Source organism: Diprion similis, chromosome 8 (genome assembly GCF_021155765.1).
Source record: "Diprion similis isolate iyDipSimi1 chromosome 8, iyDipSimi1.1, whole genome shotgun sequence".
NCBI lineage: Eukaryota > Metazoa > Arthropoda > Insecta > Hymenoptera > Diprionidae > Diprion > Diprion similis.
In genome coordinates, this window is record NC_060112.1 from 9,466,302 (window position 1) to 9,479,752 (window position 13,451).

Genomic DNA, 13,451 nt, shown 5'->3' on the forward strand with positions numbered 1-13,451 from the left:
ATGCAGCAAATGTACAGCAGTAAATGTTGCGTTATTACTCTATAGTAAGTTATAGCAAGGTTCGCTCTCGTTTAGCGGAAAGATGTTTTGTCGATAAGTTTCGACAGGATTGTTTGCTTTAATTTTAATAGCAATTGAGGACATACCTTATCCTAATATTACTATCAATACCTTGCAAGCATTGCTGGTATTTTGCTGTAAAGATTGTGGGCAAGTTGTTATCTGAGTATCTGTACAATTGGTCTTTAAAATAATACTTCGAAATGAGGGGGTGTCGTTGAATTAACCCTAGAATGCGAAACTGAGTGTCTCATATCCTGACCTTTGTCCTCCCCCGCGCGGGACTTTTGGCTCTAGCCTTCAAACAACTAATTAGGTCTAATTACGGTCAAGGTTCGGACATACTTCAAGGCTTTAACCGCGAATCCCCCTCTACTTTTCATGCAAATAACGAAAAAAATAAATACCTTTGTGCAGTCAAATCTGAAATTGACATTGTTATTTTTTTATATCTAATGAGCATGACCGTGAACCTCAGTATCATTTGTAACGTTGGTGTGATAAATGGAGAAAAGATTGTCTATGTTAAGTACGACTACATACTGCCGTTTGAATGATCGGTAATTGTCGAATTTAATATATCAAAATATTAATTAAATTACAAACGATACGTTTAATGAGACAGTGATTTTTTTACAAAATATCTGCAGTGTTTGCACAGTGTATCTGGCGGTCAGGAGTAATCTGAAAACAAAAACCTCTCTAATTACTAGAATTCCAAGTTTTTTTCTGTTTTCCACAATTATTTACTTCAATTTTTGATTATGATATAATAAAAATATTTCATCCCGTACGGTATTTTATTTACCGCATAAGCCTTATGCGAACTCAATTCACTTTTACGTGTTATATTCCACTTACTTAACCAATTTTCCGCAAGAAACTGTAATCTGACTCTGAAAAACCGAGAAATCGTGTCATTCAACCTCCAGATTACCTGATACGAGCTACACAGCAAAACATGTAACATAACAATATTATGTTATATTTCAGAGTGGGTAAAAGAAAAAGATAATCCTGGTGACGTAATAATTCAATTTTATAATGCTAAATTGGAATCGAAACCAAAATTTCTCTGTGAAAACTTGATCGTATATAGAATCGTTATGTTTAGTGCAGTAATCATGAGTCATTAGTTAGTCACATTACTATTAAATAACAATAAAGTTATCGTTATTGTTACTATAGAATTATTTTTTGTTGCACATTTTAATTACAAGAACTCTTATTTTCCGTAATCGTAACAATATGAAATTACTAATGAATTTTATTCTGTATATAATAAACTATAAACAATAAAATTCACATGGGTTCTTATAGTATTAAAATTGACACCATTAAATTATCACAAAATTGATTTTACAATTAGATTCATAGGCTGAAATGGAAATTACACTTCCATAAATTCAGATGAATTCAATTATAAGCTGTTTACCCTCCTAAAATGTACAAGTACAATTTTGATGTAACGTATTGGTGTATTAATTTATTATATGGTATTAATTAATGGCTATGTATAAATTTAGATAGGTGTAATTTTTCCAGACATTTATTCGAATTTTCAGTCCTTGTATTTACAGATAGGAAAAACGAAAATTAAATTGTTACTTAAAAATAATACAAATTTACTACAATGTTGCTACTTACATTTGCCAATTTCATACATTCCCGTTCATGTTCAATGTACAATAAAATGTTTTACTCAAATTTGAATGTTCTTCATTTATAATCTTCTCGAGATATTTTTCTATTTTCAACACTTGTAAAATGGATTGCTGTTATGAAAGTGACATGAAAACTGCAATAAATGAACTTTTATGATAAAATACACCTCGCACACCTTATAGTAAAAATGCAATATTCACAATTCCAGGTTTACAACTCTTCATGTGCTGGAGAGTCATCCATCATTTCTGAAAAAAACATGAGTATATTGATGACAAATGAAAAACGAACAAAGGGTCCCAATGCATGTTTCATTTATGTCATATTCATTTAAGGATGTATTGGCTATTCATTCTCAACCAAAAGTGAGTCTCGTCAACAATATTGAATACTTTATGATAAGATAAAAATCTGAAAAAATCACCTATAATAAAGACGATAAGAAAATTAAATTTGAATAATAGCGATGCCCAAAAGTTATCGATAAATTGTTTAAACAAAACATTGTTTATTAAATTTTCAGGGCATGTTCTTGTTGTCGTGTGAAATGAATTTGTTGATTCTTCAGAATACACATGAATTTTCAAAGAATTTTCTCATGTCTTTGAAATTCCAGATATCGAAAATTTTTAATTTTGAAAAGTGGAGGATAAATCGTGATTTTTGAAATTGAATACATTTTCGTAGAAACGTTGTACTTTGCAATTAAAAAGTTTTCGTGGCAGTGAACGAATAGTTTCGTAAATACAGCCTTTACAGATTGACGGAAAGTTCAGAAATGTCAGAAAATTCTTTAAAGGTTTTGTGTATTCGGAAAAATGAGCAAATTCACTTCGCATGAAAAAAAAACATTCCCTGAAAATTTGTTAAGTCATGTTTTGTTTAAACAATTTATTGATAATTTCGGGAGTTACTATTAGTCTAATTTAATTTTCTTATCGCCTTTATTGTTGACTTTTTCAAATTTTTATCTTATCATAAAGTATTCTGTATTGTCGAGTGACTCACTTTTGGTTGAGAATGTATGACCAATATATTTTCAACAAAGATTGATACCATTTTCCTCAAAAGCTAAGGCTGCATACTGAAATGAACAAATCAGCGTTTCATTTTCAGACATTAGTCAAACTAAATAATGCATTGATAAAATACCATGAAATTAGGAGCAAACGTTTCATGAAATTTTATAAAATTCTTTGAAATCTCTAAAATTCCATGGAGTCTTGAAATCCGTTGCAATCTCGTGAAATCTATTAGAACTCTGAAATTCTAAAAAATCATCTGAATCTCGTGAAATCCGTTGTAATGGTTTCAAAATTTGAGAAATCTTACAAATTCTGGCAAAATCATTAGAAATTTCTACAATCTTTAATCGCAATAAATCCCTGAAATTCTACGAAATTTTGTGAAATCTTGTGAAGATTTGTGAAATTATTTGAAAACTCTGACATCTTTGAAACCTCTAATATCTTTGGAATCACCAGAAACCCATGAAATTCTGCATAATGTTTTAAAATTCTTTGACAGCTTTTAAAATCTCTTGTCAAACTAATCTTCTAAAATCTGAGAAAATCCTTATGAAATCTTTGAAAAGCAAAAAAATCCCTGAAATCTTTTGAAATCCTGCAACCCTGAAATCTCATATACACCAAACTGATGAGTGTTTAACCCCTCAGTTCCATTGATAATTAGTTTTTTAATGAATCATGCAGTCATTTCATTATGTATTATTTCAATAATGAATAATAATAATCAGTAAATATGACAGGATAAATCTTTATAATATTTCAAAATTCTACATACCACCTTCCTCTCTTTCCGTTTGTCGATTCGAGTTTTCTATTTCCTGTTGTAGCCTCTTTATTTCTTCGTCATATCCAACCCATTCCGGTAAGATCCGCATAGCAGCTTGGAGCTTAGCTTCTTTTGTCATTGGGTTATTGCACTGTTATGGAAAGTGTATGTTACATCAGACTGTGATTTCCAATGTATAATCAGAGCTAGGCTTATGAATTACTGCATACAGGGACTCATCATTGGATTTTTGTATGATTAGTACGAAATAATTTGCAATGCATATTACTGATAAGACACTTTACAATGTACTGTACTTTTTTCAAGGGATTATACCATCACCGTACATCAAAGCACTTACCAAGTCAATAGTTTTGGCATATTTCTTGGAATCATCATCGCACCACGTTTCACACCAAAGCCATTCCTGAGGCAAAGTCTTTATAGCTACTTGATGTATCATATTATTTGGAAGGTCCTGAAGAATAACAATTCAATTGGAATTACTGTGAATATTATATGCCATGGTATGAAAATTGACATCTTTGTAATGGGAATATCTCAAACTTTTTACATGTTATTCAACTTTTATTTACCTGGTCGAGATTTGAGAGACTGTTAGGGTCTTGACTGAGAGCCTGATATTGACCTCTCAGTCTATCACCAGCAGCTATGCGTCTAAATCGTTTCAAGTCTACCACGTATAAAGCACTGATGTGATAACGTCTTCCTTGTAGATGATTTCGCCAGTAACCTTGCTGCCAAAATCTGAAGAAAACAAATGTAAGATTCGAGTTCAGGAAAAATGGAATATGAAATATGATATTTCCATTTATTTCTCTCCCCTGTCGCATCTTTACCTGAACCCATCCATTTCTCTTCTGCTTTCACAAAATGGCGTGTATGCATACGGTGCCCCACCGAGATCCAAATTAGCTAGTTCCTTCAAATCAGCTCTCACGACCTGTTTATGAAATAAATCGACTAATTTATTAATTTTTCGATAACACACTTAGCACTGAATTAAGTACAGTTACTGAATTTTTACCTGGTCTGCATCAACGAAAATAATTTTCTTCACATCTAATGGGAATAGCACATCTAAAAAGAGAATTTTGTATCCCCATATGGTTCTTTGCTTTTCAGTTTGTTGGTGGAGCCAACGGGGCCATTTATATTGTACCAATTCGTATTCGAATCCATATTTAATGGCCATATGTGGCAAGAAATCCTATAAAATACAAATTTGGACCTCGTATATTAGGTTGTCGATTAACAAATTGCTTGACAATTTTCGTTCAAACTAGGAAAAAACAACAGAAGAGAATTTCATTTTTGAATGAAAAATGCCCTGGTAATTTTTTAACTAATTTGATCATTACTTGTACTCACCTTCAAAGTAGGTGAGAGATAATTTTTCAAGAACCAAAACTTGACGGGTGTTTTAGTGTGCTTGATCACACTGAGCATCATAATTTTAATAAACCTCTCATACAGATGTCCAGAAGCTAAAGAAAATATATTCAATTTTTCATCTTTATCTTCACTCTCTTCAGCAGCAGTAAATGTCCTGTAATTTATCAGTTAAAGTGATATGAAACATGAGTAAAAATGTAGATGTAATATACAAAGAATAAGTGATAATGTAGACTTTAAATTGATTATTCATGTTTTGTGATGAATGCTTATTCAGATCTCAAATTGCTCAAGAGTATGCGAATACTTGTGCAAGATGCAAATGAAATAACGATAAAATAAATTAACTATTTCGAAGGAAAATTTAATGATATGAATTGAACACATATTGATTTGTTTACCTAGATATTGAATTCCATAGACCAGAGTTTGATTCATCTTCTGATAAAAGATCTATATTTGCTTTGTCTGGTTTCTTGGAGACTTTCAGCTTCAAGACATGACTGCGCAATGAACTTATAACAACCTTCACATTGTTTTCGCTATGAATAACATCTTGACCATCGACGCTCGTAATGTCGTATATCTCGGCAGACCTTCCTTGCCTCAGTCGTAAAATCCACTCACCAGGATTAGCTTTTAGCTGAAAATATCCCAGATTAGCCATAACAATGGTGTCAACTATTACAGGCTCATTTTCAGTGCCCAAAGTTATCTGTAATCCTCTGGGTGGATTTCCAATTACAGCTTCGAAACAGTGCCCTTCAAGAAGAAGGTGCTCCAACTCGAATTCACTGTAAAAAAAATGAAAAGAATTCATAGATAAAAATGATCAAACATAAAAATATCATTTGCAATAGGAAAAGATAATTATGAGTAATTAAGGCAAACGTATATACGAGTAGACGACTGAAAAACTGGGTGAATTTCGCCAATTAATATGTTGACAACCAATTATTCAATTTATTTGGGGTTTGTTTTATGCAAGAATATATAAATTGAGCATCACTTACATTTTTCTGATTAAGAATCAGTAAATAAGAAGTATTATTTTTGGCAATAACATCAACCATTTCTCTTGGTACCATGTTTTGCAATACATGTGGTATCTTAAAAACGGATTAACCGATTTACTTCAATTTTGGAGATAGTATCTTTGAACAATTCATCCTCTTTACTACAATTCCTTTTTTTTTTTTCAACTGTGATGTTTTTTTTTTTTTTTTTTTTTAAATATCAAAGAATTGTGAATCTTCGAAAAAAACCGGTTTTCTGCTTTAACTGGTTGTTACAATCCCCATTTGAGTGAAAAAAAAAAGAATATTTTAATATTTCGAATCGTGGCAAGGGAATAAACTATTCAAAAATATTGTCTGCAAATATAAAGTAAATCAATTGGGCCGTTTTTGAAATATTCTGAATACCACTCAATGTGTTACCAAGCAAAGTGGTTGACGTTATTAATAATAATGCTTCCTATAGTCGATTACAGTCATAAAAAGAAAACAACGTGAATGCAACTCAATCTACGTTTTTAGCCGACTACTTCTGTACGTATACTCCCTTGATAATGATGAAGTAGGAAACATCTGTACTGCACCACTTCTGTACATGTATACGAAATTAATATTATAAATATTTACCTTTGTACACCCATTGCTACATTATCTAATTTAATGTTGTCCAAGTCATATACGCTGCGCACAACTTCAACCAGCCAATTTTCTGGTGCATGGATATGCTGAGTAAGTAATGAAGAAGTTGGCAATTTATGAAATCTAGCAATTGCGCCAGCGATCTGACCTTCAGGAGTAAATTGTAATTCCGGTTCTAGGACGAATCGGTAGAAACTGAAATAGTTTTAAAATTAGCAATAAAACGTGTTTGAAAAAAGAAAAATATATTTGCTGTGGCTTGCATAGAGCTGATTGGCACTAGACTAAAAATACCTTTTCAATGGCATGTCACTGTTTTTATCCAAACAATTCAGGAATACTTTTACATGGCAGTTTAGGGTCTGTTGCAGTGTGCTTATAATAGGTCCAAGTTTTTGTGCCCCACGAGAAACTGGGTCAACGATTGCAGTAAGATCGAATGCTACGCTGTCAGGGTCTCCTGCAGGTATTTTGATGGCACTGGAAATACATGATAATTTGTTCGAAAACAATCATTATTATCAGTCACAGCTGGGTATCGTATAAAGAACTGGTGAATTTCAATCTGAAGCTGGTCCTTTAGAAATTGCAAAATTACCTGTGTTCATCGCCGTGAAACGGAACATCAACTCGGCTTCTAGTCTGTGGTCTTGGTACCAATAGTGCTACGATTTTTACAATCATATCATCTGTGATATCAATTTTCTCTGAAAAACAAAGATCGTAAAATTTTTTTATAAGGATTTTTATAAACTTCAAATCAACATATATTATGAAAAGTTGAATAATTTGTTGCTTTTCTTATGCTATAGAACAAAGATACCCATTTTTATTCTACATTATCTTACCGTATTCATCGTCGTCATCCAACGAATTTGCCTTCAGTACATTTTTAAACAGTTTATTGCCATAGGTATTTTGACTAAACCTTTCCAAAAGACCGAAATCTTCACTGGTAAATTCCTCACTTTCATCGAATGGTCCAATTATACGACCGTTGCATATGACTGCTCTCATTCCACTTTCCAAATGTAATCCATTTTTTACATAGTGCTTGTGCACATCAAGTGTTATTGTTTGTTCATCAAGTTTCTTCTTCACATCTTCATTCTAATAACATTATTTCTATTATAGAACAATACACTTGTACATTTTATTCTTATGAGTATGTTGATAGTATGTAAGGTTGCTCTGTTAATATTGTAAGTAAGAGTGAAATAGAATTATGGATCAGACGAGCTCACCTCAATTTCGTATTTGCCACTAGCAATAAGGGAAACTGCATCATCATGTATAACTTGAAGAATGAATCTCATGGCTTCTTCACTTGATAACGCATTTAATGCGGCGAGCACAACTTTGTTTATGTCAATTTGAGGTCTACCGGTATTTTCAATGCCGTTTACGATAATACTGATCCTTACATCTGCATTCGATTTCTACAAAAATTAAATGACCATTATATACTGTGAGGAATGATAATTGTAGATACTTCGTTTATTTTAAGCTTTTCAGTACTTACCACATATTCAAATGCTTCGCGTAATAATTGTCTATCTATAGATAGGTTCAAATCGACTACGATCCAGAAAGTAAACAAGTGATGTACAGTGCTGCGTCTAGATATATATATGTATTTCATCCGCTCCATGAGCCAACTGGAAGTATCTTGTTGACTCCACTTTGAGATTTCGTCAGTTTCAGGCATGTTTCCAATCAAGTCAAGCCAATTATGCTTTTCCACTTTCAGAACACGCTCATTCAACCTGTGAAGAAAAATGTCAATTATGTCGAAGTTGTCACTCACTCAAGGTGCAAATAGATTTCCTGTTTCTTCAAACAAATTATGAAAGTAACCGAGTTTTCTAATTAAGTAATAAACCGTTACACAATTAATGTCAAGTAAATATAACATGACGCATAATAAATATATGTACCGATCCACTAACGTTTGACTGGCTTTTTAGGGTCAAATTTGAATAGATTATATGGTGTACACTGAAAGTGACACTGGAGAATTTTCATACTTAATGTATACTATAAAATATCCAAATTGCCAAGATAAAAATTTTGACCCAAAAGAACTGGCCGAAACTTAGTACACATCCAATCCATGTATATAAATATTAGATGAATAATACTAAAATAAAAATCTAGTAATTTCACCTGGGCATAACATTAGGTTGATTCATAATATAATCAATGACATCGTCGCCTTCAGTGAGCTCACCCCGGTATACAGCTTTTTGAAACGCGGGTGTTTGCGTCATTATTGTGGAGAGAACTGCTTCTTCAAATAATTCTGAGCTAAGCTGATTAGATGGTAAAGGTATTCCATTCAATAACGCTTGAGGGAATTTATGGAACCCTGTGCGTTTTACAAAGTCATTAGCTAAATGACGTCCAACATCATACTCCGATTCTTCCCCGAGAATATAATTGACATCAGCAGATGAATCTCTAGCTAGAATAGCTTTTCTTATTTCACTCACATCTGTACTGTCTTCATCGATAAAGTGTCTCAACTAAACATAAAGACTTTTATCAAAAACATAGCTAATGCCGATTCTCTATGTAAATTAGGTAAATAAGAGAAACTTGCATCTGAAAGGAAACGCATTGCCTCCTTGTGTCCGAGTGATTCAGCAAAGTAATGGTAGGCATTATTGACGGCAACACTAGCATCCGTTTGACCTGTTACGGAAGTGTTATAATTGGTGACAAAAACAAAGCCAACACGAAGCGGAGCAGAATGTGTGTATAGTGACTCAGCTAGGGAGATTAATGGCACTGCGTCTTTGCTCAGTGGATCAATGATTATGACCTGAAAGTTCAAATAAAACCACTATTCGATGAAAATGTCTATAATGTGTTTGCAGTCTATAATTAACATTACTAACCAAGTTATAAAGATTTCTTCTTATGTTTCTGAGCATGCCAGGAAATGTTGGTCGTAAAAGCTCAGTTAGTGACGGTGACCATCGTTTGTATCGTGAATCGCTCTCAATATCATTCACCCATATGATTGCCGAATCTCTAATATCTATAGCGAAATCTTGGCTATCTCCATTCCCTGATAAATCTAGAGCCAGTAGCTTGTTCATTTTTTTATTTGCAAATCCTGAAACACAATTGAACTTTACGTAAAACGTGTCAAATGATAGTTGGATCTCCCTTATTGGTTGAATTAGTTTTGTATTTACAATAAATCTATGATCTAAAACAGAAGAAATTTAGAATTACCAATTTTATGGAGTAATTCCATTACCCGCAATTCTGCACGTAACGACTCTAAGAGAGTCAAAATATCGATTGCTTCCAAATCAAAGAAGAGTCCATTAAGAAATAAAGCTGTATCTGTTGGTTGGATATTCAAGTTTGCAGAGAATATCTCTTGATTCAATTTCATTTCTTTCTTCATTTCAGAATTCACTTTTGTTCTGATTAAAGATTTAGCCTAAACAGTTGAAGTAAATGTGATAAATCAGTGCATTGAAATTACACTATAATTATTACATAAAGGAGCCAATACAAACTAAAGATCGTGTTGACCTGCATAGGGAAATTTTGAGCAATATCAGTAAGTGCTTCGATTGCTTCACTTGCGGGTGACTTCATAATTCTTTCAGCAGCTTGATGACTTAAATCTTGAAATTGCCATACTTTTAATGCTCCGATCTCATGACTATTCTCCAGTAAATGCGTCTGTAACTTATCCAGTTCGCCCTGCTTGTCTGGGTATAAATTCCTGCATAAAATGTATCATATTAATTAATTACTCTTGGTCATACAATATTACCTGTAATTTTCGTTGTGCCAATAGTGTCAAAAAGTGCCATAGCCCGATGTGTGACAGAATTTTCAATTATTTTGCAGCGAAAAAAATTGTCCTGATGGTACACGAATATTAGATTCTATTTATTCATATATGGTGGACAGCGCCGTAAATAAAAATATCGAAATCAAAACACCAGGCATGTAATAAATCATAGGCTAATTTCATTTCACAAATAAATCGCTCGGACTGGTAGGTCTAATGATTTACACCATGTGGGGATTGATTATGCCATTTTCTGGATAATGTAAAGAATAAATGTTTTTAAGATTCTTCAAACATCTACGTTTCTCAGCAATTGCATCTTTTGGTAGACTTGCTAATTTTATTCGGAGCAATCGTCGAAAATTTCGAAAAACATATTATTATAATTGGCAGAAGTTATGAGCACTTAAAAAATTCACCAATGACAAACTTGATAAGGAAAAAGAGGACTTTGAAATATCGTTACAGTACATGGAAGGCATTTTTAATAGAAATCTAAAAACACGATTCAACTTGAATTATCAACTGAATGGTATATGTATTTGCTAAGTGATTTAAATTTTTCATTGTGTTTTGAGATGGAATCAGTTCATACTTTAAAATCCCAAAATTAAGCCCATCAATTTCTTCACTTCCATCACTTGTCGAATCAGCCTCTTTGTCTGAATTGTCTTTAATGTCAGAGTCATCGGTCGCCTTGTATTCTGTAGATTTCATTTGGAGTTCGACCCCATATCCTGACAGTCGTAACTTCTTTTCTGATCGATTCTAAAATTAATAATGTTCAATAAATAAATTTAGCAGAAATTGAGACAACCTTAATTTAATTTTCTCTTACTTTTACATAGTGGCGCAAAACATAATCAATCTTTTTTTGTTCGGCCAAAGATTTCAATGTACTATGGAATTCACTGAATTCCGGTGTTCCCATTTGACCATAAAGAATCACAGTCTTATCAGATTGTTCACCACCAGGATAATGATGATCCACACTGTAAGTATCTATTTCTACTTCTGCCTGCTGCAAAACACACATGTTGAATAATTTAGTGAGGGGTGAATTCCAAGATACACATCAGGCAATGTCAGAAGAAAACCAACAAAAGAGGAATTCAAACAATATCTTCCAAGAGTGTGATATCAGATTCTCAAACAAATCTCACTGTGAAAGTACACTTTTGATCATGAAGAAATGTCAAGTTCACTGGGCTGCTAATTGATGATTATATTTCTACCTTATCAATTAGTTCTTCCAAATCTTTTAATGAACAAGTAAGTTTTCCACCAATGTCCATTGCGACACTGCACCCCAGATGCGAAATGTTTTTATTCTCTGCCATTTGGCTGAACATCTCAACTCGTGATGAATATGTTCTCAGGGAGAGTCCAAGTTTAAGTACAGCTATTTCAGCTGGAGTTAAGAACTTTTTCGTTGCTGCGATAGCGACATTGTAAGCATCTCTTTCCATGGCTATAAATTAACATGATGAAGATATTTGAATTGTAAATTTCAGTATTTTTGCAGTAACAGATTTAACACCCAGGTTGCTTCCAGTTTGAGGGATAGTCATGATATTACGGTTCCTTCTCAGGAAAATGACAAGAAACGTGGAGGCTAAACTATAAAGGAATATGCAAAAAGTTAATCAGATAATTAAATAATTTGTACAAGTAGAGAAATTTTGGGTGTTCTTTGCGAGAAACCAAGTTACGGATGTTCATCAATTTGCTGATAACTGAGTAGTTGTCTTTAATTACAGTGAATATGTAATTTTGGAATTTTACTATTCACAACCATTATGTCATGTTGTTCTATAATATAGAAATGTTAGAATTGTATTTGATAATAAATTTAACATGTAGTTAAAGTTATAATTAAAACAACTCACCATTTGGTGGCAGCAAATATGAACTGCTCGATATTTCATCGACAAATCCCCAGAAGTAGTCATGACTTTCGTCGCTGAGATACTCAGCTACCTCTAGCATAAGAGGAGTCTCTTTCCACTTGGCATCGATTAACGTTGTTACATATTTATTGATTTGTTTATCCGCAGCAATTTGATTAAAACATAATACGAATGAGTACCAAAGTATGAAAACCCACATCTGTAAATCATAAAACCTTATCATTAGTAATGATTCGGCTAAATACCTAAGATCTGTCTTCGGCGATTGCTTCAAAGTAACGGAAATATTAATTACATGAAAATTATCTAGAAAAAATAAGCGAGTTTCTCATGAAGATTATTTCTTTATCTAAGCAACTTCAATTGCATTGACAGCAAAAATCTGATATATCACAAATTAAAAGCAATTCAATTAAAAATGTTTAGTAGCACATTATTCTGAATCGAAAATTAACAGAACGAAGATGTATGAGCATTAGTTATCACACTTTGCAATATGTAGTCTTGAGACACGTCTACAAATAAATTTAGTAATTGTTTAGGTATAAGGAAAGTACCTGATTTAATTAAACTTATCAAGATTTGAGAAAACAATAATTTCCTTTTATTCTTTGGGACATTATAGAGCCATTCTGCGATAACATGGAATGAAGTATATGAGAAAAAGAAAACATACATTTATTAATGTCCGCATACTTCGTTAGCTTATTATTTATAAAAATAACATTCACATGAAGTAATTGAGAAGTAACTGAAAAAATTTAGCGTGAGAAAATAAGAATATTTTCAAATACTAGTGAACATCCCAATTAACCTTCAATTCTACATCAAATTGCTAATATACCAAGAATAGTCTATTAGAACAAGTAAGGTACCTTTGAAAATAACTTTAGTTTTTACGTTATACGTTATGACGAATTTCTTGATGACAGCAGCCAATCCATGCAGGGCACGTGCCACCGGGTACTAGTTACTACTACACAATCGCAACTTTGAAAAAATCTAGCCTCATACTAGCCTCATCGACTAAACCACAATCTTAACCTGCACGACCACCTTACGAATTTTCAACTATTTTCCACTACATATCTGGGACTCCAGTAACGTCTGGCATGCTGGCAGTCTGGTACA

General features: G+C 32.8%; 1 protein-coding gene across 2 annotated transcripts; it reads right to left on the reverse strand.

Moving 5' to 3' along the window:
- Positions 1-653: 653 nt before the first annotated feature.
- LOC124408806 (UDP-glucose:glycoprotein glucosyltransferase) lies at positions 654-13,430 on the reverse strand. Of its 2 annotated transcripts, XM_046886015.1 has the most exons (25): positions 13,196-13,430; positions 12,300-12,519; positions 11,646-11,881; positions 11,249-11,431; positions 11,006-11,178; positions 10,143-10,338; positions 9,834-10,047; positions 9,491-9,711; positions 9,193-9,414; positions 8,757-9,115; positions 8,113-8,356; positions 7,835-8,029; positions 7,439-7,700; positions 7,189-7,297; positions 6,885-7,070; positions 6,579-6,785; positions 5,337-5,729; positions 4,912-5,089; positions 4,568-4,750; positions 4,380-4,483; positions 4,116-4,287; positions 3,881-3,997; positions 3,529-3,670; positions 1,901-1,973; positions 654-744 (listed from the first exon to the last, which is right to left on the reverse strand). In XM_046886015.1, exons 2-24 carry the CDS (start codon positions 12,517-12,519, stop codon positions 1,936-1,938), a joined length of 4,554 nt encoding a protein of 1,517 aa, XP_046741971.1. In that variant the 5' UTR covers positions 13,196-13,430; the 3' UTR covers positions 654-744; positions 1,901-1,935. The 2 variants fall into 2 exon arrangements, with proteins under 2 accessions (XP_046741971.1, XP_046741970.1); XM_046886014.1 differs by lacking the exon at positions 654-744 and having other exon boundaries at positions 1,594-1,973.
- Positions 13,431-13,451: the final 21 nt, after the last annotated feature.